General features: G+C 38.3%; 1 protein-coding gene across 8 annotated transcripts in view; it reads left to right on the top strand.

Annotated features, from left to right (window-relative positions):
* nrxn2b (neurexin 2b) overlaps positions 1 to 26,578 on the top strand; it is a 759,383-nt gene that overhangs the window by 300,218 nt on the left and 432,587 nt on the right. For 7 of the 8 annotated variants that reach the window (XM_030161797.1, XM_030161795.1, XM_030161798.1 and 4 more), the window contains 2 exons: positions 7,406 to 7,707; positions 25,309 to 25,332. In XM_030161797.1, coding sequence (XP_030017657.1) covers positions 7,406 to 7,707; positions 25,309 to 25,332 — 326 coding nt within the window. The remainder of the gene's footprint in view (positions 1 to 7,405; positions 7,708 to 25,308; positions 25,333 to 26,578) is intronic. The other variant, XM_030161794.1, reaches the window with a different exon arrangement.

Below are 26,578 nucleotides of genomic sequence, written 5' to 3'. Positions count from 1 at the left end.
ATTGCACATGATTGGTTTTAAAAGTAGTTTATTGATGATTTTATTGTCTTTCCTTTTCAGTTTTTACATTCGGTGGCACTAGCATTTTAATTGATGACTGCTTGGCCCTGGAGAAAAAGGGAGATGTAAATTAGTTTCCAAATGGATGTGGTGCAATATAAATGTGCAATATTTAAGTTTAACTTTGTTTAGTGTCTGTGTGTTAGTGGATTTTAAAGTGTTTAGTGAATGGTGTTTTAGTATTTGTACTTACCCTGTCCTTGTGTCCAGGTCTGTCAGTGAAAAGAGTCCCTGCAGGAACGACAGCCCTTAAGAAGGTTCCGGAGGCAGGGAGGCAGGGAAATGTGTAGGAGGTGTTATAGGTTTCTGTTTATCTTTGGTGTTTGGGTTTAGAGTTTTTAGGTATATAGCTTTGGGTTTTATATAGGTTATGGTTGTGGGTTTTGGTTTATGGAGGTTTTAGATTAGTTTTAACTATTTATGTAGATTTGTAAATCCCCTGTGGAGTTGTAGTGGTTCTATCCAGTTGGCTGAACAGTATAAAAGGCGCCTGTTTCCATCAGTTGGGGTTCTGCTGCTGGAGAAGACAGTGCTGCTCCAACCTCCATCTGCACTTTGTTTGGAAATAGAGATTATTGAAAATATTAAAAAATGGTGGACCACGCCATCTCCTGCTTCTGCCTCTTCTCCTTCCTCATTTCACTTACCTCCACCCACTAAATGGCCAGCCTACGTCACAACTGTACATGTATAAGTAAACTATTGTTAGGCTTATATGATACTAGTTTAACAAAAGCAGAGGTGGTACAAGTACTCACATTCTGTGCTTAAGTAGAATTACAGCTACTTGTGTGAAAACATACTCTCGTAAAAGTAGAAGCACTGATTCAGCTACTTTAAAGTAAAAGTAAAAAAAAAAAAAAACAACTTCTCATTTGTAATAAAGTACAAAAGAAAAAAGTAAAATGGCCTTTTTTGCCATGAATGAAACAATACTTATTTAACCAGGCAAAATCATAAAAGTTTCTGTTTTCTAATTCCACAGTGAATGGTACTGACCAGAGTTCTGCACCAGGTCTGGTACCCTACAGTAACTTGCAAAAATATGCGGGGACGGGTTTAAAAAAAACCAAACATACATACATACATACGTACACACACACACACACACACACACACACACACACATATATATATATATATATATATATATATATATATGTGTATGAATTGGCACAGGTATGGGCACGGGTAAAATTAAACGAAGGTAGTGAAAAAATAAGATTCATGGATGAAAATAATTTTCAGGACATTTAATGATGATCATCTAATTTGACCGTGGTTGATCCAGAGCTGATTTGTTTTATTTTGAAGTGAGCTTTGCCTCCGTTTACATCCGACCAAAGACGTCATTGAGCAGCACCTATTAGAGACTTACTGATGGTGTGTGTTTCAGCCAAAAATAAAGGCCTTAAAAGTCAGTTGCTGTGTAGACAATGTGTTTAATCACAGGTCGGGTCGCAGTACTCAGCTTTGCAGGTACAGGCAGAAAAGTTTGGAAAAAGTGGACCCTGTGCAGGACTCTGGTACTGACCCTGGTCATAGCCTGTGCACCTTCTCTCCTCCACTGATTTTTCCTCTGTAGTGTCGTGTTTTACGTACTGTCACATCAGTTTAATTTGAAAAAGTAACGAACCTATTCTGAGAATGGAAGGAGTATAAAGTACAGATATTCATGCAAAAATGTTGGGAGTAAAAGGAAAAATATGCCAGAAAAATAAATATACTTCGAAGTACTTATACTTTGTTACTTCTCACCTCTGACAGAAAGAGACAGAAAAAGTCATAATCGTGGCAGCCGTATTAAGGTACAAGGCAGTAACAGGAACAACAAAAAGGGAATTTTTGAGGCTGTGAAGGGAAATCAACTGGATTAAATAAGATTCCTGGATGTAATGTAGTTTTTTTTTTTTTGTCTTTGAGCCTCTTGTAGAAAATTTTGCAAAGTCATGGCACAAATAGACCCCAAACATTGTCTGATGAAGTATGCAGGACACTATTGGGAACTAGAACTGTGGAGGATTGGTTTCGTGTGACACTGCACTGTGGCTGGGAGTTAAAAATCTCTGTGTGATGCAAGTGCGTGTCACAGTCTAAGCATTGCAGCTCGAAGTGAAATTGTTTCAAACACATTCCTACACAAAACTGACCTCCTCCGTTTGTGGTTCACTCTTACTTGAATTAATGTATGGGTGACCAGCTTGTAAAAAAACAGCTGAACACCTCCTTTTCTTCACCACCTCTTAATTCTGATTGGAAAACTCAAAATGCTCAGAGGTTTTTATTACCTCTGCTGGTAATTACAGTAAGAGCTTATTATTAACATTAATGTTCTGTACGTTAACAACTGTATAATTCTTTTGGGCTGGTACGAAGGGGGAGCCTTTACAGCCAAAACTGGCAGCTCTGCTCACCAACATATAGGTGTCTAACCCAGCTGTGTAGATCAAATTGCACCATATTCATCATCCGTCATCCAGTCTGCATTTATCTTTCTGTCTTTTGTTCTTGCTTTAATAAATGTTTAAAGCCACTCGACTTCTGACGCCACCGTGTAGGAGAACCAGCCTGAAGTGTGCGCACGATGAAAGGATTCCAAAGGCATGTGGATACATGTGGGCAGACAATAAACAGCAGCTTGCCTCATTACATCCTTTACATTCTTAGTGGTTGGTTACCCAGTTGTCTATATGCGGGGAGTATCATTTTCAACTCTTAAAATGATCCGGTACTAAAGGTCTGTCCACCAAATGCCATGAAATCAAATAGCTGAGGAACTTGATATTTAATAAAGATGCTATAACGGGAGGCAAATTTCAAATGAATTTGTTCTTGTAATGTAGTCTGGGGCCTTCTGTGAGGTTAATTGAGACCTTGACAGCACTTTAGTCTGCTGTATGCATGTGTATCTTGTCTTTCCTTTGGCTACAGCGTCAGCTCATGGGGTTTATGGAAGGAGATTTGATCTGGGTAAAAAGCGTATATTCTAACTGTGTTTATGCATGTAATCACAGGAGTGCTACCATGGGAGCAGAAGAAGGAGATCGAGATGTACAGTAAAAGCAGGGGATGGTGGGGGTGGGTGGGGGGCAGATGCATAGCGACAAGCACATATTCACAGGAATTGGAGTGGGCTCAGAGAAGTGAAAACGGAGCAATTTTTTATGTTAGTTTTCTGTGTCTTGAAAGCACAGGCTGAAGTGGGCTTCTTGTCTCTCATGGGAAACTGGGGAGGGGGTTTATTTAGTGCTCTGCATCATGGAGGAGGATGCCTGACTTCCTGAAGCATGTAGGAAATGGAGGAAATTGCTCACCCAGCTGGCAATTTGAGATGGATCATTGTCAGTTTTTAGATAATGCAACAGTGTTACTGGCTGCTGTAGGTTGTTTTTTTTTCTACCTCTGGCTATGAATCCATTAACACAAATCATGATGGTGTTAATTTAAAGATAATACATTAAGGGACATTTAGGGAGATGGTCTAGCGCAACGGTGAAAACTTTCCCCCGCGTCCTCCCCTGTCACTCCTCGATCCTCTCCAATTTTATCTCCCCCTCTCAGCCTTCTGTTCATTAAACAGACATAAACAAAAGAAAGTTTTTTGTTTGCCGCTCATGTCTCTCCGTTGCACGCGGCTCAATCTCGCTGAGCTCATGGAAGCAATCACAAGCTGTTTGTTGCTTACCGTTAACAGCCCATGCTTTGGGAGGGGGTCCAACTTAATACATAATTGAAAATGGTTGCTGTGGTCCACTTGCTATGCTTTTGTTCTTCCTACATCAGCAACATAGGCACTGCCAGGAGGCTGCTCTTGGGGGATTTTTTTTTTTTTTTTTTTTCCTCCTGTCATTTTTTCCCTCCATCTCTCTCTCTCCTTTGATGCTTTTTTTTCCAACAGCAATTCACACTTCAGATGAGATTGCTCTAAATTTCGATTCCAGCTAAAATGCTCTTTTAAGTAGCTGTCTCTATCTGGATGCCATTCCACCCATCCTCTTTTTTTCTGCACCTAAAATGTTTTCTTTTATGTGAGTGCATGCCTCCCATATAATGTGACTGTTTTTTGTCTCTATCATCTCTTTTAATGCTCCAGAGATATAGCAGCTAGTTCATCACTTAACACAGTACTTTTCTGGCTTACACTTTTAGATTTTTTATTTTAAAAATGACTTGAATATAATAATCACCCTAAAACGTATTGCCAATAAAATAGCGAAATATTTCCATGAGAGTCCCTGTGTTTACAAGTCCATGGTCATATTTCAGTATAAGTGCTCACAAATGGACACTATCACCACCTAAGATTGCTCCTGTGGCAAATTTGCTCACCCATGAGATTTGGCTTTCAATCTGTCTTCCAATGGACCACCTCTTTTGGCCACCACCAGCTTCTGTCCCCTGGGAAATGCACCTAGGTCTTGGAGAGATTTCGTTGTAATGGAACTTCAGAATAAAGTAGATTTGATGATCCACCTGTACTGGGGGCCTCTTGACAGTTTGAGTTTGCTTCCACTCCTTCCTCTTTTCAAACCTTAACCTCATTACCTTAGAATGATTCTTCAGCTTGGTGTCTCCAGGGAATCAGGGGTGGGGGGGCAAACAACACAGGTAGTGGAGTGTCACTTTAGATCACACCTCTTGTTGGAAAACCACTTGATTTGTTTCTCCATCTATCAAGGAAGAGTGATGTAAGAGGCAGTTGATTTGTACTAGATACCTAGGAATTTATTTTATTTAGATCCTTCTCGTTCTTTTTGTCAACCTGAAATAAAGCTCATTTTATGCAGATAAATTAGGACTTTTCTGTACATGAATTAATTGACTTTTAAGGGACACAGCATACTGTAGGACTACAATGGATGGGAAAATGCTGAAAGTTATTTGTAAATAAATTGCAGATGCACTGATGCCGATACCAGTATCAGGTATCAGTCCAATACTGAGCGTGTGTACTTCTACTCGTAAAAGTGCTCTGATACAAACAAACCAATACCACTTGACGGCAGCGTGATGTTCACCTTATAGTGCAGCAGGTACGCGACACAGGAGTAATGTCAGCAGTGTGGAGATTTTTCAAAATAAAAGACGGTGACTGAAAGTTACATGAAAGACACAGACGGATATGGATGAAGCATTCTGTCTGTCCTCTGCCTACATTCTGCACATAATTCTGTTCGTTTTCTGGGTGCTCGTGGATGCATACCCAGATGGAGAATATGTAGCAGTACCACCGGGAACCATGGAGGTGGTGGATATTTTCAAAGAGCGACTGTGTGAGTTAGTGAAAAACTACTGACATATTTATGAAAACTACCCTCATCAATATCAACACTAGCATCTACATTAGTATTAGCTCCTCTGTCGTCATCATGTTGGTTATTATTATTATTATTGACTTTTTTCTTTTGCATCTCAAAAACTTTACTCTTCTTCGTGATATGAGCGACACCCCCTGGGGGATTGATTAAGAAACGCTCATTCCAATGCATTAAATGTCAGTAGCAGCACTTGGTTCCAGTCAGACTAATGGCAATGACAATAAAGCACATTTTTTTTTTCTTTTTTTTTTTTTTTACTGATTATTTTATTTGACATACACACATAAACACACATCCAACAAACACAGAGGAAATGTATAATATGTACAGTTTCATTTGCTTCACATTAACTCAAATTCTTTTTTTTTTTTTTTTTAATGGACAGTGTCTTTGTGAGTAACAGTCAGTAGTGTATACTTAATTAACATAGTTCTCATAGTCCATTCCTCACCTTCTCTTCAAGTGCTGTACACATAAGAAGATTTAGAAAAATAAAGCACATTTTCAAAAGTAACTAAGAACTGTAGTGGTATTCAGTACTCATATTGGTACTTGGTATCTACAGGTAATCAAATGTAAATACTTGTACTTGTACTCGGTCTGGAAAAAAGTGGTATCGGTGCATCCCCAAAATAAAGTTAAAGGAATGGCATGGATAAATAAGGTTTCCCCCATGCTCACTGAATTTGGGGTCTGCTCACTGACGGATGTGATTGAGGTGTCACTGTTGTGAGTGTGGTCACAGCTGTACTTTCTATTGTGACAGCTGCAGGTGTTTGTTCGGTTCCTGACAGATGCACAGTGTGTCCTCCCCTGCTTGTGTTCGACTGCTGTTTGATGTGTGTCCGTTGTGCAAACTGCCTGCTTTGACTGGCAGTGGGTGAACAAAAATCACTGCAGTGGAAGGAGGCCATGTGCTGTACGCAGACTGACGGGCATTAGCAAAGTTGTCAACACCTCTTCTTCTTCTTCTCTCCTCTGTTTGAATTGCTCCTTTAATCTGCGTCTTCTAGTCCTGTCATTCTTGCTCCGTCTTTTCTTATTTGCGAATGCAAACTTTCCGCTGTTTTTTACCTGATTGCAGATCCATCGCTGTAAAATTGTTTGTCTCCTAAAAAAATGTTAACAGTAAAAACATTTATGCATGATTGCAATAAGAATCAGACTTGTAATATTACAATCAATAATGTAATTAGTTGTCAAATAAATCATCTTATGAGATATTGAACAGAAATGCGGGGTGCTTACATAGGTCTTGGAAGCCTTAAAAAGTCTGGAATTTTGAGTGAAAGTCTTAATAAAGTATGGAAAAAAAGTTTCTCTCAGTATGCTCAAAGGCACATAATCCTGTAAGAAAAGAAATACATGAGGAAAGCGTATTAATATGATTTCGCTAACTGGTCAGTACTGGAATGATTCTAGTGAAACTTGTTTGTGTCATATCCATGCATTTTTGTGATTTTCATATGTTTTGGAAATGTTTCTGTCAGTAAAACATAATTTACTGCAAATTATTTATTCATTCATTCATACATTTATTAAAATGATCTTTTGTACTACACACAACAGGGACAATCTCAACCAAAAAAGTGGGCACACAAGTAGGGATGATCCGATCTACTTTTGGTCCACCAAAGGTTCTAATTTTTTTTCTACAGTATGAAATTGGGAAGTGCAAAAATTATACTAAGGTTATTAAAAGTCAAAGGTGTCATACTTGTTTTAGTTCAGGTTCCACATTCAGCCCAATTGTGATCTCAAGTAAAATAATAGCATAATCTATAAATCATGACTCCAAATTTAAATCAAAATTCTATTGTAAAGAGTCGGTATCGGATCGGTATCAGATCAGCATTGTCAAAACTAATCCTAAAAAAACTCATATTGGATTGGAAGCAAAAAAAAATCCAGATCGGGACATCACTACACACAAGTATAAAAGTATATAAAGTCAAGGTATTGGGGGAAAAAATAGAAGTTTTGAAAAAGTCTGGAATTTTTATTTGGATTTTCTATTCTTTCCTCAGGCAAGGAAGAGTCAGTGGCCACCTTCAAGGGCAACGAGTTCTTCTGCTACGACTTGTCATTGACGCCCATCCAGAGCAGCACCGATGAGATCACGCTTTCCTTTCGGACTCTGCAGCGCAACGGCCTCATGCTGCACACCGGCAAGTCGGCAGACTACGTAAACCTTTCCCTGAAGAGCGGAGCGGTTTGGCTGGTCATCAACCTGGGCTCGGGGGCCTTCGAGGCTCTGGTGGAGCCCGTCAATGGCAAGTTCAACGACAACGCCTGGCATGATGTGCGCGTCACCCGCAACCTGCGCCAGGTAAACACTGCAAATGTGATCCAGGGCCACCACAGTCGGAGTGGTGTCTCTGTCTGCCGCAAACCTATCTTAGCTGCTTTATTTAACTCTCTTTCGCAACTTCTTACCTTCATCTTTTTTCTCTTTCGCTCACATAGCCTCTTATCCTGCTTCTTTCTCTGCTGTTCATCTTAACAGAAGTTTCTTTTTTTCAGGGTGGAGATGACACTTGTGCTGCTCTCTTTTTGTCTTTCTAGATTTCATTTTTTTTTTCTCTCCCAAAACTAACCAAATATTTATTAGGTAAATAAATACATAGAATATATACACCCATAATTAATTTTCAGTTATGGTGAAAAGAGAATGCAGTCCAAGTGAAAATCGCACTGTGATCTCACTTGTAGTTAGCATATAATTAATATGCATCATAACACAACACAGAATAGACTGTGCACATATATTGTATTGGAGAGCACATTTCTGTACTGTTATTAATGAACAAGTGAGGTAAGTACTGTGCCCAGTATGTATGCACATAATGTACTTAGCTACACAAATGGAATGCACCCTAATTTATCAAAGGTGACAATGCACTTAAACCATTCTGGACAAATTACCCAACACATCTTTACAAACCCTTAATCGTAGCTAATGGAAAACAAAAGAGCATCAGCAATCTGAACGCGTGTGTATGTGCAAAGCATCTACTTGTGTCTGCTTTACTTTTTTTCTAGAACAAATACACATGGAAAACCATTTGGAATTCAGGCCAATACATTAAACTCTGTGGATGCACTGGGTCATCAATTGGCAGTTACGTATACCAGCACTGAGATTCAATCAATTTCACTTACACTCACTGTGCTTACTTCTTCACAATTTTTTGGTTTTTGTAATTGGAATGAATGGCTTGTCAGACCTAATAATAGGCATTGTAAGAAGCACTGAATGCAAAAAAGCTCATCTGAATACATTAACACAAAGATGGTACATCACCTTCTTTGTATGCGCCTGCAAAATCGTCCCCTAAAAGTTGAACGAGACAAAAAAAAAAAAAAGAAACCAATAGGATCAAACTCTTGTACTCGTCGACACAGAAGACATACAGAGAAAAGGCAAACCTCAGTCCAAAAAGATTCTTAATGTGGACTAAGTGCTGTTAAATTATAGTGAGATGCCAACCAGACTGTAATTTCTGTCATAATGCAATAATATTATGAAATATTTCAGAGTGGTAACAGACATGGAAATTGTCTAAGGTTTTGGAGCTAATGTGTCATTAGCCTGGGCTGTATTTGCCTTAGGATAAGGGCAAATGATCACACACAAACAGAAGCTTGGCTCAGACACATCATCTCAGGCACGCGCGTGCACACACACACACACTTTCTCAGTTGGGGTCAAATATTTTATGCTGTAGAGCTGTGCATGGTCAGCAGAGTGCGACTGGTGTAATGAGTTTGAGAAGGCAACAAGATTTTAAAGATTTACAGCATGAACTCACCCACCTACCTCCAACTTCAACATAATGGCCATTAGGCAAATGAGAAACACACTCATACAGTCTACAGCAGCATACATGCATGAGAAACTAAAGCACGTTTACCATCCATCTGTCTGTTTATCTATAACATATATTTAAATCCGACATTTATTACATTCTGCTGTAACTGCTAAGATTTTCTTCATTTGTACAGAGAAAGTACAGAATTTACAGAACTTAATTTATTCCCAATTACTGGCTTCAAATAATATGTTAGAGGTAGTGTTGTCTCAATACTGCTGTTTCTAACTATGATTGAATATACTTTAAAAAAATATATATATCTGAATGTTTCATACCATAGGGAAAAGTTAAGATTTCTCGTAAATAATTGGATGAGAGATGACCAGTAGCAGAGGTTGACTTCATCTTACATATATTATAAATGCAATAAACCCTGTAAAAATAATGTTACTATTACTGTGCGTTAACCACGACAGTATCAAATTTAATTGACCTTTGACCCAGATGAAGCTCAGCCTGAATTTTGCTTTTACAGAACATGAATAGCGACTATTTGAATAATTCCTTGGGAAATTATTTCAGATATTTAGAATTAGTATGTACTGGAAAAGCTGTGTTCTTGGCAAACTAAGTGCTGCACTGTTGGGGTGGGGGGACCATTTATATCTACCATTATTAAAGTAATCCATTCTACAGTTAAATATCCTGGTGTAGATGGAGAAAATAAGTACCTAATTAATAATAATAATAAAAAAAAAAAAAGATGAAGATTAAAAAACATTTATTTTACTGATATTACTGGTAAAGAAGGCTGCCTTGATTTCTTTTAAAGGGGAGGGAAGAATATGTATAACCACAATGCACCTGGAAACAACTCTATATGCGCCACTCAGAACTACCGCTACACTTCCTGCATGAGGCCAGGATACTTCCATTAACTTACAAAATGGCTTGAACCCCCAGTGGATCCTTGTCATTGACATAACAGGTATCCTAAGTGTTAAGAGCTCTCTAGATTTACACACACACACGCACACACACACACACACACGCACACACACACACACACACACACACACACACACGCACACACACACACACACACACACACACAGAGTAGTATCAATAACATTGACCACCCCTGACCCTATATTTACTCCCATCTCATGCCCAGCTGATCAATGTAGCCCTTGTATGCTTTGAAGTCTGGTTTATAGAACATGAGTGTGAGTACAAAATCACACTGGATGAATATAACATTGGCATGTTCAATAATACCCTTTTAACACGCTGAAATGCACTTAACAGTTAAGGCGAAAATTGCTTTTTTAATTGATTACAAATGTGTATATTATCGTATTATTGTCATTATTATTATCAAAGCTTATAACAATGTATCATTTGTAATACAACATTTATTTGTTATTATTAATTATACAGGTATTTGCTCTGAAGCAAGTTTTTATATTACATGGCTTCAGTGATTAATATTACATTATACTTGTGTTAAATGAGGGCAACAATCATGTTTTCCCTTAACTGTAGTTCACGAGACCTATGACAGTAGCAATAACAGCATTTGTTTTTCATATGACAGAGTTATAATACAGTGTGCTATTATCCTATGTGTGATATACTTAATTCATGTATGCATTGGAAAACAAAGGCTGTATGTAATGTGAAAAATATTCATTGTTGAGTGATTATAGAGGGAATAAAATACAACAGCAGCTTCCAGTGTCATGTTTTTTCAACAGAAGAAAAATATCTACCACTACTAAAAGCTGTATTTACTGCTGAGTTATAATTTGTCTGTAATTACTTTATACAGTATAATTTCCAGGTCTTATAAAGGAAACGTATAAATGAATGTAACTTAAATACAGCACTGATGCTAACAGCATAATGGCCAATATTTCATAACTTTTTTGTGTTGATAGTTTGAGGATGGAAAACCTTCCTCATTAGAGCTTATTTTTCAACAGACTTTAGACAAAACATTGCAATTAATTTTCCTTCCTGTTCTTTGATTATTTTTTAAAACTTTGCTCCTGTCTTCAAGTTTTGTTTTGTTTGTTTTTTTTTTTTTTGTTTTTTTTTTTTTACTTATTGTCTTTGGTCTACATATAAAGAATTGCAAGCACCAGAAATGTGCACAAAAATTGCAGATTGTAGTCTGCCTACAGTACATGCACATCTAGTCCATCCTAAGAGCTTCTGTAGTCTTAATACATACATTTAATTACATTATCTAATCTGTAAATGTAAACCCTACACCCATAGGAACACCATCATTATTCCCTTGTTGGTCTTATAAGAGCTCTTGTGATACATTTCATTAAAAATAGCCTGTGGTATACCAGACGAACGTTGGTTACACGCTGAGCATATCGTGCGACTGTAGTGGTCTCAAAAGTCTCATCTACTCTCTGTCTGTTGTTCTTAATGGTTCCTGCGATGTCATGCATATCCACCGCTGCATCAGTCCGCTTCAAAATAAGTAAAGCCCACAAGCTCTCTCAAGCCTCTCTCTCTATCTCAGTCTCTCTCTCTCTCTCTCTCTCTCTCTCTCAGCATGTATATATTCTCTGTCTTCCCTAGCAAAAACCTATGAATTTGTCAGCTTTGTGCTGGATAAAATGAAGCAGACAGAATTAGGTGGGTGATAGGGACTCTCCGCCATGAGAGAGGGGAGGAGGAGGAGGGCAGGACAGGGGTATTCTATATGCCAAACAATAGACTGCAGGATCAGAGCTCCCCTTGGTGGTATCTGGCAGTACTGCAGTGTGGAAAGGACTGCTTGAACAGTTTGGCTAATCCCTGTGGTGTACAGTTGATAGGCAGGCAAGGACGCACGCCTTGACCTCTCATCAGTGGAAGTCTTTTCCCTCAATAGGCACACATCCTCCTCACATCCCACTACGCCCAACAAATGCATTGGTTAGTATAAGCACAAAGCCCCCACCCCCCTCCCCACTCCTGCCTCTCTTTGACATGATGATCTGCCATCATATGCTGTACATCTTATAGACTTGAGGACCCCTGACCCACTAGTCTGGGATTCTCAGGAAATGATACATACATTTGACCAGACCCAGTTATTTCAGCTCAGATATGAACTGACAGGATGTTTAAGATGGCTATGTTTTTTGTTGTTTCTATATGTATTGATTATCTGGTCATGTCAGACGCTTCTGAGAATTCCCATACCAGTACATACATTAATATAAATTCCTGCAGGCATATATTTCCCTTTGATCAAATATGCATGGTCTGCAAAGAAATCAGAATGGTATCAGAAATCAAGTATTAACAGAAATGCACTAGTTATCAATAAAACATTGGCCTTAAGCCCTTCTCGAGGTGATCTATCTGGAGTGGTCATCAGCCCCTATTAATAATGCTGAGCTTAGAACGTTGGAGATGTGGGGAAAAAAAGCTGCAGAAGATGTTAAGAAACTGTTATCATGACTTTTGAGATTTTCATCTATGGTAACTCTATATGTCCAGTTTGTAATCCTGATTAGTACTCTGTTTATTCAGTTATTTTGATTTGTACTGTATTTGTCAGACTCTCAATACCAGACTGTGTGTCCCACAAGGAGGGGTATCAGGGGGGAAGGGGGCGGGTACAGAGGGGTGTGTTCTGTGCGTATGTAGGTGTTGTTGAATTTGTTTGTTTATTCTTACAAACTGAAAATCAAAATTAATAAAACCAGTTGATTACAAACAAAGTATTAACAGAAATACCTGAAATGTGTCAAAATTAAATTTAATCTGGTTTCTTTCTCCTTCTATTCAGTGTTTCTGTATAATTTAGAATTAAAAAACACTAAAGAGCAGTATTAAGACCAGTAGAGTAACTACATAGTTTAAGCAACTGCACTTATTAGAAACTCACGTAGAGTGAATATTTGATTAATAATCTCCCAGTGCAACAAATGTGGCTTACAATGATACATAAATATTAAACAGTATGGTCTAAATTAAAGAGCCGCTCTGTAATACATGAATGAGAGCAAAATGCCATTACCCTCTGAAACACTGGAGATAATATTTAATTGTGGTGTTTGTCTTTTGAACATTGAAGGCTTAACCTAATCAGTGGCTTTGTAAACTGATAAAAATACATTGCCAGCATGAATGACAAATGGCATAAATTCAGTCCTTTTGGAAAGAGAAATACTCTCTTCTCTGTGATATTCTTTGAAGACTAGCTTTTCCATGTTGACGATCACTGGAACAATCACAATGCCATGTTTTTATTCGGTCAATGTGTACATTTAACAAATTCTAGGCTCCCACAGGACAACACAGGCAGTCAAAGGAAACACAAGACACACACCAGCAAGGAAAAGGAAGTGCACACTTGTCCTGTATGTCTGTTTTTGTTTATTCAGAAGTAGACAAAGTAAGAGGATGACACAATAGAGAGTGGGAAAGGGGAAGTGTAGTGTAGTGCAGCTCTCTGAGACTACAGAAGTGTGTAAGCAGTGGGAGGACGGGCATAGCTCTGGGAGTGAGACAACATGAGGAAAAAGAAAACAGAGCTTTCTTCTAATTCCCTCATGTGGTTTTTCAGTGAAAAGATCGTCATCTACTGTGTCACAGAACTGGACCAGTGCCTAGAGACAGAGATATTTGAGCTCAATATCTCTGTTTGGTGTCGCTGTCACCATTTCCTCCCTCGATAATATCAACTGCCCTTTGCTTCCCGCTGGCCTGGCTTTTACCTTGATTTGCTTTTTTTCCTCATGACTTCCCCTAACCAACGTTCCCTTTCTTTATAATTAGGGTTTTAATGCCGCCACTAGTTTAATTGATGGATCAAACAGATTTGTTCATGTTCTTTTAGTGCAAAATCCAGGGCCCAGAGGTTCTGGCCAAACATTTAGCTGGTTGAGATGAGGTTTAATCTGCATAATGATGGTTCTCACTAGATTTCACATGCACACATAATCAGTAACCAATATGAACCCCTAAAAGTGGATTTTTGAAATTGACTTGTTGACATAAAACTAAAAACCTACTACTTATAGTGTATATCACATATATACTATTGCTTTCAGCATGAGGGTCATTGTGAATCCACAGCTATGCTTGGGGGTGTTTACGATGTCTAAGACTTAGGTCATCTCTTATACTCAATAACAGATTATAAAACTTCACACACAAACTTTGCAAGCTGGAGAAAGCCTTAGATAAATCTCAATAAGGTTAACACGGTTATTCAGTTGAGCCATCATAACATCAAATTCTTCTATTAGTCTCCATGCATACGTCTCCCTCATGCATAATTGAATAGAGAGGTTTGAGCTGTTTGTATTTATATTCAGCCCACTTTTTCTCTTACTGCAACTGCATACACTCAGTCACTGTTTTTTGTATGGGTGTTCACTGAGACACCGACTAACTCAACAGTTGGGAAAACATTTAGCAGTCTTTGTGATTCATTAGAGCTGTGACATTTTCCCTTCATCTCTTGAAAATGAGGTGTTCCTAAATCTGCTGTAGCATTTTAAGCCCTTCATTAGTTTGTCAGTGACATGCTCTAATGGCAGTTACTGAGATATCACTATATTTATAAGCCATGTTGCCATTGGAAACCAATCAAATGTATTTATTGCATGATGACACCAAAAGAAAGTGGGCCTCTCCCCTTTGATCAATACGCAACACCCAGACACTCCTACCTCTTTTTTCTTTCTTTTTCTACTTCTCTCACCTGTTTTGACTTTTTTTTCCCATGCCATCTGTTGCAGTCATCCCCTCCATCCACTCCTCTTTTTCCTCTCCTGCAACTATCAAAACAGGCCAAAATCTTAAGAGAGCACTATTTTGTTCTTTGTCTCTCTCTCTGTTCTGTTTTTCACTCTGTTTCTCTTGCTCATTCTTGCTAGCAATTTGTCACTTGGCAACGGTGTCTGCTACGCTGTAAGACATTGAATTGCCCATGGATGGAGTACTACAGTAGTTTTGTTAACCCCTTATCTACAGCAAAACCAAATCAAATAATCATATCCAAATAAAACACTGCCTGAAAAGCCTTAATTTAATGGGGGCAGCGTATCAAAGTCCCCTTGTCACTGTATATAAAAGAAAAAAATGTCTGTCAAGTCCCATAAAGGTTTTTGTTTTTCTTCCCCCTCTACTAGCATTCAGATGTAAATGTTTAATAGGGTCAGCGCAATGCATTTTACATAACGACAGGTTGAACCTCTTGCAGCTAAATTGAAAGTGCCACTTAACATGCACAGGTTTGCCAACACATGCAGCATACACTTTTATAGAGATGATAGGAATTGCCATAAAAGGCAGGCAGAGGTAGTGGATTTGTTTGATGTACATAATGACATGCTAACACCCCTGTAATCCTTTCTCACGTTACTGCCAATGACATTTTAAGAATTCCTAATGTGCTCTATTCGCGCTGAGAGGAGATTGGGAACACAGTCATTGTGTGCGTGGGGGTAAATGCATGTTTGAAAACACATTAGTTAAATTCTCTTCTCTATGTGTGTTTTTTGTTTTGTTTTGTTTTTTTCTTCTCAATCCTAATAATGGATCAACATATTGCCTCAAAATACTAACACTTCTTGCTAAATCACTGGCCTGGGTGTTTTATAGCAGCACGTACATTTCGAGGGGGAAAAAAACAGGCAAATTTGCACTATATTTTACCACATTAGCATATCAGCCTGCATTTCCACACTTGCTGATTCCCTCACTCATCAGCCTTATTTAAAACCTACCTATTCTAACACTTCTATGTTTTCTGAGCCCTCTGTTTCACAAATACACACTCAGATAGTGAGTCTCTGAGCCATTAGCACATTCAAACAGGTAGGGAAGGGTAATAAAATATTCGTGAAGCAGAAATGGCATGAGAGTGTTTAACAACCTTAGAGTAAAAAAAATAATAGTAATAAATGCAAAAATGAAAAGAATACACAGAGCCTAGCAGTGTTACATCAATCTGATGGTAAAATAGCATTACAGTGAACAGTTACCCAGCATTTCTTAGGATAACACAGTCTATCCTTCAACCCTGACCATGTTTGGTTCAGATTATGATTCAACTGCTCACGTTAAAACTTACCTAATGAGAAGTGAAATTCTAATGACTTCTGGTTTTCATCCATTATAAAGTCACCTACCACAGGTCACAGTAGCTGGGTTTCCATTATAGTCTTCTGCAAAATAAAAGTGATATTTCTACAATTTCGACAAAGTACTTGTAGGTGTTTCCATTGAAGAGTGTTTGGCTTCTGATGTGTAATTCTAGTAATGTCCCATCTCTTGACATGTCGTTGTGATGGGGTTCCTGAGAATGAAAGGGAAATAATGGTGTAGTCGGAAAAAAAAATATTTTTAAGTGATTTATTGTGCTCGTCTTCCCAAAGTGCAAAAATTAGTGTTCAGAACAAAGTCCAAAAAAAATAATATTTACAATCATAGCGAAAACAGTCGTAATTCTCATAAAATACAGTATAGTTCTCGCAAGACGTTCGTTTAAGGAAGATGGACGCACTGAGTTTCATGCAAAACCTTCAGAGTGTTTGCACTGTAGGGTCTGTTGCATCTACTGCTATTGTAGTGACTGTCTTAAAAGGGTGATATTTTGCTTTTTTAAATGGAATTATGCATTTTAAAACATTTCCCTGTGGTCTACATAAACTCTAAATGCTATGCTTGAGTCTGAATTCTTCATTAATTCAACTCCACAGGTCCATCTTCAGTGATGTTTCAGAGTAATGACACCAGAAAGGTCGTTTTGAGAACTGGTCCTTTAAATCCAAATGAGCCACTTCACACCCCACCCCCTCCAGCTTGTTGGCTGTGCTGCTCTGTCCTGTTCAACCAACAACTGAACATTTTAGGTAATTGGCTCAAAGTTTCAACATATTTTCAGTATGGACTACAACTGCTGCTGCTGACAAACAATATGGCATACTCGGAGAAATGTTCATCTGAAGTCTTGACATTATATGTGTCAATGTTGTGACGTAACTAGTTATAGATATTAAAAAAAAAAAATTAAGCAGGCGTTAAAAACAGGTTATAGAAATCTATTTGATTTTTGCCAAAATGAATATAAAGATAGCTTTGCAGCACCTGGAGGGTTCAAATTCTAACTTTATGAACTATTAGGGTCCAAATACACAGATAAATGTACCACAGACTAACTAAAAGTGGATTTAGCAAAATATGACCCCTTTAAACAAAAGAAGAAGGGAACGTATAATCATCCTAAGGCAAAGTCCTTATTTATGTCATTGGTCACACAGAATGGATTTCTGGGAGAGAATCGTACATCAGGAATTCACCAACTAGTTGTAGATCCAGAATTTCCGAATGACCCGGGCAATGTTTAATGAACTGTGTAATATTGAACCTCTCGTGCCACCAGACTTGTCATGCCCTCGGGAAGCAGTTCCTACACAAAAGCAAGTGTCTATTGCCTGATACAAACTAGAACCACCTGTTCTGAGTCCAGGGTCATAGGTGAGAGATTGGCTTGAGCAAAACCACCGTGCACAGATGTGTGAAAATGTGCAAAGTGTGTTCCCATTACACTTTTGCACTATACTTCTATATCGAAATGTCTCAAAAACCATCTCATGACAGCACAAAAACTTTTTTGTGATCTTTGACCGTTTTTTTTTATTTTTTTTTTACATTTTTATGTTTCCATTACCAGTTTTCTATTGCACAATTTAGATTTTGTTAATTTCTGAGGGTAATAGAAACCCAGCTATAGACTCAGTGTTTTTCCTTCATTTGCCCACAGTAAAAATATCACTTTCTCCAGTGCTAAGGGCTTATTACTTTTCCTTTTTGGCTTAACAAAGTGTATTCACATTTACATACATACAACAACAGGAAGAGAAACGGCTACTCACTCCAAAACATGAAGATCACTATGTTTGAGTCTAAATACAAATCATCAAAATGCAGCACTACAAGCTAAAAAGAGATGTTTAGTATTTGATTTGCATGCTTTTAAATTCCAGTGTTTCTGATAAGCCTGTGGCCAGTTTTATGTTTGTTACTTATTTATGTATTTATTTATTCATAAAAATGAAAAGTAGAGTAAACAACCATGTAAGCTACTAAAAAAGCTATTAAAACAGTTTAGTTTTATTTATGAATCTTTAATTTAGAATCATATAGTGTAAATAGTTGCACACTGGGGGCTGAGATTGAACTTGGCCAGATCTCTGTATGTATAAACAAGGGCCAGCGTACAGACAGTGAGCCTGTCAGTCAGAGGTGGTAAAATAGACACACCAGAGAGAGGGAGTCATGGCCATCTGCATTGCAATACACAATATAGTATCCTCTACTGCTATTCCCACTCACACACAAACACACACATATATTTATAAGCACACTCCCTCACACACTATTTGTTTGCAGTCTTCTCCCTGGCATAATTGCAGTGACATGTATATTTACACCTGAAGCCTGTCTGCCAGTTTCCATTACTTGGAGCCAGACTTCGACAGAGGTGGACAAGAGTGAAAGTTGGATGATTGGAACGAATGCAGAACCAAGTGTACCTGAAAGAGCTATTCTGAAACCAAGCCCAGTTCCCCTCCATCTCACTCAATCACCCACAGCATGATTGTCTTAACAAGGGACACCAGATAAAACTCACATGTACCAAGGCTTGCAGAAATATAGTACATGCCTCCTCTCAAACTTTCAAAAAATGAGCTCCTACTTCTATATTTACTACAGATATTGAATTTTCATGTGCAGCTTTTCCTCACAGCAAAAAGCTGAAATCACAGAGGAATAAAAGAAAAGAAAAGAATGTGAAAATATACACCTTCCTACGGTAGCTCCCTCCTATCCGTCCATTAAAAGACTACATATAAATATTGATGAAGTCCTTTCTTGCATTCATTCATTCATTCATTCATTCATTCATTATCTGAACCCACTTTATCCTCACTAGGGTCACGGGGTCGCTTGGAGCCTATCCCAGCTACTTACGGGCGAAGGCGGGGTACACCCTGGACATTTCGCCAGTTCATCACAGGGCTGACATATAGAGACAAACAATCACTCTCACATTCACACCTATGGGCAATTTAGATTAACCAGTTAACCTATCAGTGCATGTCTTTGGATGGTGGGAGGAAGCCGGAGTACCCGGAGAGAACCCACGCAGACACGGGGAGAACATGCAAACTCCACACAGAACGGTCCCACCCCCTGTCGACTAGTGTTGGAATTGAACCCAGGACCTTCTTGCTGTGAGGCACGAGTGCTAACCACTGCACCACCATGTCACCCTTTCTTGCAGTTATGGAAAATATGAAGCCACTTTTTCAAACTTCTGTGTCAAAACTTGAAGATGAGCAGTAGAATCATGACCAGATCATGCCACATAGTATCTGATCAGTGATTGGTAATTCCAGCTGCCAATCATGCATTTAACCCCCCCACCCATACCGGTCTGAAAACACACGAGAATAGCCAAAAACCTTCATCACAGCAGATTTTCTATAGCCTGAAAACCCAGGGAAATCACGTCTTCACAGACCACTTGAATTACAATATGCTCAAAGGTAATTATTGATTTTTTTTGCCCAGTAATGATAAAAAAAGTATCACACATTGCAGGTTTAATTCAGCCCAAGAATTTCGGCCCGACTTCAAAGATCAGCCATTGTCTCCCCTCCCATTTCCTTATAATATTTGATAAAATCACTTTTTATTACTTATTTCTAAGGGAAATAATTGCAGCTTCAAGGGAGAACGGTCATCAGTCTTAGCACTTTCTCATTTACAATGATAAATTTATCTGGACTGAGAATCTTGGCTCCACTGCACAATCCATTGATCATCTTCACAGCTATGCCATTAAATATTTATCCAGTTTATGCTCTGGTGGCCACAGTTCAGTAATGGTCACCATGACAAGTGTGTAAAAGATCAGCAGCTCAACAAAGGCATCACCTCATCTGTTGGTTACCTCTAGCTGCCATCCTGCAGGTCATCACACACTGACAAAGCCATGTCAACTCCTACACCAGTCTGTGAAGTAAACAGAAAATACAAAGTGAATCCCTATGTGTTATTGTGTTAGCATTAGCTTACCCACTCTCATTTCCTACACCATCCCCCAATATTTAATACATGGAAATTTCCTAGCCCAGGGGGGCCTTTGAGACAGATGCAGCACAAAGTTGTTTGTCTGGGCCCGATGGTTGTTTACATGACTGTGAGCGTCATCCTCCATCAGCAAACATCAGCATTCACAGCCTTCATTTTCCCACATGGGTCAATTACAGAGAGGGTGATGGGCTGTCTCTGCAGGGGTCCGGGCATGTTGGGATTGATGTAAAGTTTTAAATAGCACAGTCTATGAAAGTGGAAATTTACTGTAGTAGAGTATTATTTTTAGTGCAGGCTATAGTTGCATAAAATATATAGTTATATGGTGGGGTGCCAGTGGGGGTGGGGGGTGGGGGGGTAGGTAAACATGATAAATTCATGGCACCCAGTATTTGTAGTGGGCGCAGAGGATACAGATTAGAAGTTGTGAAAATTTTGTGTAAGATTCACTGTATAAGACAGAATGTTAAGTGCCCTCCCCCCCGATACACTGAGAAGATAGTCAATTTCTGTAGGGTCCACAACAATTTCGCTTTTATGGGGCCCATAATTGGTTGCGTTGCCCCTGGTTATATGTATTTGGGGTAGTTTTACATATAAGTCATGCAGTGCTCTTTGTTTTTCTGCATCTGCAAAATATATAGGCCAGGGCTATCCAATCCTGGTCTTTGAGGGCCGGTATCCTGCATGTTTTAGATGTATCCCTCTTCCAACACACCTGATTCACATAATAAGCCAATCATCAAGCTCTGCAGAAGCCTGATAATGACCGTCAGGTGTGCTGGAAGAGGGAAATATCTAAAACATGCAGGACACCCCTGATATAGACAGTAAGTACTTTTCTTCGAGCCTGGCCACCCATCCAGTTTTCTCAGTGTATTCATTACTAAGAAAACAGTTTAGAATTTGGCCAGTCGCTGTGAAATATGCACAATCTATTCTATACCGAACCAATCACAAGTCTTGGGGGTGGGTGTTTTGCAATGCATCATACACACTGACTTCTTTTTGTTGCAAGTCAAGGTCAGTTCCAAGTCTGCAAATCTCTTTACAACTGTTGTTTACTTGATTCAAAAATAAGGATTAAATTACAGATTACACCTTGTCACCGTCTCTTATCTGTGACTGGTTTACTCTGCGCCTGTTAGTCCCGCCTTCATATTTGGATTCAACCCCCGCGATTCCAGACTGATTTCTCATTGAGAAAGATGGATGGCTAGCCAGGCTACTTTTCGTTTTCCAAAAATACACTTATTGGTGCTTTCAGAGAGAGTGATTCCTTCCACAGAGTTAGCTAATGTAGAATTAGCCATGCATTTATTTGCCTCGATCCAGCATTAGCACTGTACGCACCTACACCTTGTGCATTTAGGAGTAGAACAAAACTGGAAAATCCTGACAAATCCTTTGAACCAACTAGTTACCACACCATTCTTTTAGTGGTTTGATAACAAAAATAGAACAAAAGTTTAATTTTCTGCATGATTGATCTTCACAATAGAGCTCCAGTGCTTACACTTTTTAAGCCTATAGTAAAAAGTCTGACTTGTATAACAATTTTGCCTCTAGATCTCCTCCACATCTGCTTTCACGCATGAGTTTCAATCAGTTCACTTGTTTTTCTTCCTTCTGTGCTGACATGTTATTCATTTAGCATTTTTCCCATTGTTTCTTTATTTCACTTCGATTAGGGCGCTTTACATTTTTCATTATTTATGTGTTTCTCTTATTCCATGCGTTTCATCTCTGTATTTACTGGAAAGACTGAACCCAAGATTTCAGGTGATTTAACAAGCCATATGATATGAGAAAGTGAGTTTTAGATGAAGAGGCAGAAAATGTCATTTCAGTCAGTCATACGAACATATTCATGCTTTTCAAAATCATTTTTTTTTAGGGTAAATTCAGTTGTTGTACATCTATTTCAAGATATACACAGTAACTACATTATTTTCTATGTAATTTGCTTCTTTGTCATTTGGTCAGTCAGTATTTATCAGTCGTCACTTTTCCATTGACCCTCAAATTGCGCGAATATAACTTGCGCATAAAAATTTATCTAATGGCAAAAAGACAATTTCGCTAAAACCCACGTTTTTCGATTAAAAGTTTTTGTACTGGCAGGAGGTGGTTTTTTTGGGCGTAGCGCAAATGGTATGTCAAGCAAAACTGCAATGGAAAGACCTTTTTCCACAACTAGAGTCACGTTAATAAAAAAAAAGGAACTGATGTTGATGGACGTTACAACATGCGAAGAACAAGAGTTTTAAAATAAAAATGGTGCGATATCTGTAGACACAGCAGGAAACCGAATAATTTATTAATTTAGTACAGGATAGAGAGGTAATATATATTAATAATGAATATATTTGTAAATCAACACCATATTTATGTTTGTTGCCATGTTTATGGAATGACTTATCGTGTCATCTCGTGTCAATAAATAAACAAATAATTGCATTTGTAATTTAATAGAAAAAATGACACTACACTCTTCTGTTTTTTTTTTTTTTTTTTTGACATTTAGTAAATATCAGTAAAGTTTTGCACAGATGTCCAATGGAAAAGTGAGTAGTGATTGTTTAGTTGCTCCATCAATTTATTCCTCGACAGAAAAATCACGGTAGACCTGTTTTTAACACAACCAACTGGCAGAAAGACACACAGTTGCTCCTACATGCAGGAACTTAGAAAAACATTACGCATGCCAAAATGCAATCTCTCACTTTCTTTTCCATCAGAAATCTTTTCACTCAGTGGAGTCACTTTATCATGTCATTTCAAAGATCATCGGCAATTTTTAAAGGATGAAATTTTCTCCACCTTCCCAAGGCTGATCTGTCAAAGAACTGATAGAGAGATAAGTCCAGACATCAAATGCTGAGGGGATCTAAAACCTACAGAATTCTAACCGTTGCACTTATTAATCTCTCGTTTCTTTCCCTGTGTTGTTCGATGGGCTTTTAAAAGCCTACAGTCATTGTCACCTTTGCAAGGGTACATTTGTCTAACGTAATAAAGCCGTGTCACGCTCCCAGTTGTTAGTCCTTCTTGGCATATCTGCTCTTTGATTTATCAGCTATTGTTTTTGTCAGAGACATGGGAGTGAAGCGTGGTATACATATGCAAATACACACCCACCGTTGAATCTTTAATTTACTTAATAAATGGTGTTACAGAGGTTATCAGACAAAGTGGGGGACTGGCAGCAGCACTTTTTCATGACCTCGAAGAGTGGGTGTACATGAAGCTTCAAAATGGTCCATTAGCCCCAAGGGGAGGACTTTGTTTATGGTCGCCACTTAGAATCAGCCCCCACACTAAAGGCAGAGTATCTCATCCCACATGCACGCATTACTGTATATACTGTATATACACCCCCTCATACAGAGTACATTGTGCATAAACATACAGATATAAAAGTACTGGCATGTGCATATTACTCTCTCTGGTAAACAGACCAAGACAGACTCAGAGTGGTGCATTTGTGTTCAGTTTAACCCGTAGCATCCTAACAGGTGAAATGACAGGTGTCCCCATACATTCTGTCTTTTTTTTTTGCTGTCAAATATGGTCACCTACAGCAGGAGAGAATCTTAGATCTTTCAAGATATGATCAAGATATGAGATGTCCTCTAGATGTCCACGTCGTCCTCAGGGAATACCCACGACACATCTCTATTTCATCTTTTAGTCCTGTCACTGCCAAATGCCTGGAGAATCTTAAAGCACCATAGAAAGCAACATATTACGACTGGCATTGCTTATAGGATATTGCTGTGTAAATTAGCTTCAAAGCTCTCTGTTATGTACCTTTTGGGAAAAGAAACCATCACTTTATGAGTCACACACAGAATTCAACACAAGGTAGGCATAACATGCATATCTATTGACTTAAATGAGGTTTTTGTCTCCCTAGGGGCAGTGAGCATTGCTCCGTATGCTAGAAATGTCCTTAATGACTGAATCAACATTTCTTTCTCTTTCAGGACGCAGCAGATACCAGAGCCGTCAAAGAAAACTTAGATGATTCCTTTCTGTCTTTGTTTCTTTGCTCTTCAAACTTTCAATCTTTCATTCACCAGATTTTAACTCCGGTTTCTTAATGTCGCTGATGTTTCACCATAGTCTACAAAGATGGAAATGCACTGTAGTGTTAAATGTAACACTACTCATCCTCAGATGATGTTTGTTCCTTTTTACAGTGCAATCATTTATTTTCAGTTTTATCTGGTATATGTCATGGTAGTCCATTAAGGAGAACTTGGGGAAAATGCTGCTCCTTTATAAGTCATTACAATATGATTGGCCATGCCCAGTATTAAAAACACCACTTTGAAATGGACAAGTTCTTGCTAGCAGCCAAGCCCACTGACCAGATTAGTCTGTCACAGTGAATCCTAAAACTGATGTACTGTTCCCTCATTCCCTTCCACTCTCAAAACTAGCATCCCTGTCAAAACTACCCAAAACCCCTCTGTGGAAGTTGATTTGCTAACTCTTGTCTCTTTTACTAACAACAAGCTTCCGAATTCTTCCAATTTGATTCTTTTCATTGGTGAATTTTTATTTTTCCTTACCTTTTATGATTTTAACAACTAACACTGTGTCATTCACGGAATGTGAACCATCTGTTGTTTTCTCTACTTAACTTGCGACTTACATACTAACAAATGTATTGTTATCCTTTTATTACTTTATTTTTATGATTTTTAGTAGATGACCCTTAAAATCTAAGTAGTTACAGTTGCTTTCTTTATTTCTTTATTTGGATGTTTTACAACATAAACAAAAGGAGAATACGTTTTTTAGCCATATTTTACTATCACATTGAATTTTTGCATAGAAACAACACCTAAAAACAAGCTGGTTTTTCAAAAGGCAATTTATTTTTTCTTTCCCACTTTTTTGGGGTTGAGGTGTGTTTTCTTGAGTTTAAGGTTTGTCATTTTTTTTCTTTCTCCTCCCCCTGTTTTCTCCTGAAGCACGCAGGCATTGGACACGCTATGGTAAACAAACTGCATTATATGGTAGATATCATTCTAATTGTCTTATACTTTGGTTTGCCCTGGGTTTTCCGTTACCTCTTTCTATTCTGTTTGCTTTACTGAAAGTACAATCCGTCATCAGTTCCAAGGTAGCTGAAAAACTCCACCTCTCTGTTTTTCTTTTAGCCCTCTCTATATATGTTATTGCTTTTTATTGCCATCCAGTTTTCCCCCTCCTGAAAAGAACGGTATACATCCAAAGAGGTCTGCCCAAAAGTGTCAATTTAGATTTGAGAGTCTTATTTCTTTTGCTGTTTATTTTCTTTCCCTTTTTCTTTCTTTTTTTGGTTATTCTTCTCGTACTATAAACACTATCCGTATGAAGAAATAAAGAATCATAATGCAAAACATATTTTAAATTGACTATTACAAAAGTCTTAAAAGTATAGATATATATTGATTTTTTTTTTTTTTTTTTTTTCTTTTTACCCTGTTTCCTCCCAGTTTATTTTTTCAGTAGAACCCTATGAAGTGAGCATACACAGCAGACATCCCAGGTAGACATATGTCCCGCCTATGGTATCTCCAGTGAGAGGAAGTAAAACAAAAATACTTGCCTTTTCTGTCATTTATTTTCCTAAATTTTTAACAACATATGAACCACAGCAGTGAATAAGCCATCTCACTGCGTAGCCTTGGCCAGACCTGTTCAGCTTGTTATAGAGCTATCTAGACTTGCCATCGTGTGGTTTATGGAGTCATGAAGAGTATTTACTACTTTTGATTTAGTGGCCAAAGCCCTCACTGTAAAGTAGGCCTCAAATGAGGGCTTGATCCCATTAGCGGCCTTAGGCTGATTTATGATCAGAATGGAACTGATCTCAGACCTGCACCTGAACACACTCCTTCTCTAACACACACATGTACACACTTAATAAAGTGTTTTACGGTGGCAACAGTCCCTTGAAACCAGGTACAGAGATTACAAAATTAGAAATGCTGATGACAGTTTGTAATAAAATAAAATTGGTAATAAAATAGCAATTGCAGCTTTATTAACCTACAATTTGGGGATGCAAATAATTAGAAGTGTTTATGTAATCATATGTGTTATAAATATTAAAATGTTCTGATTAACATCTTGCAGGGACCTCGCACCCAACACGTAGCATGTAGTCTAGCCATGGTTAACATTTACTTGTTTTCACTGGACCTCTCCTTATTTGTAAATGACACTCTGCCCATTGCTGCAGACCGTAAGTGGACC

The sequence above is a fragment of the Sphaeramia orbicularis genome, chromosome 18 (genome assembly GCF_902148855.1).
Source record: "Sphaeramia orbicularis chromosome 18, fSphaOr1.1, whole genome shotgun sequence".
Classification (NCBI taxonomy): domain Eukaryota; kingdom Metazoa; phylum Chordata; class Actinopteri; order Kurtiformes; family Apogonidae; genus Sphaeramia; species Sphaeramia orbicularis.
This window is presented reverse-complemented; position numbering and strand designations above follow the sequence as displayed.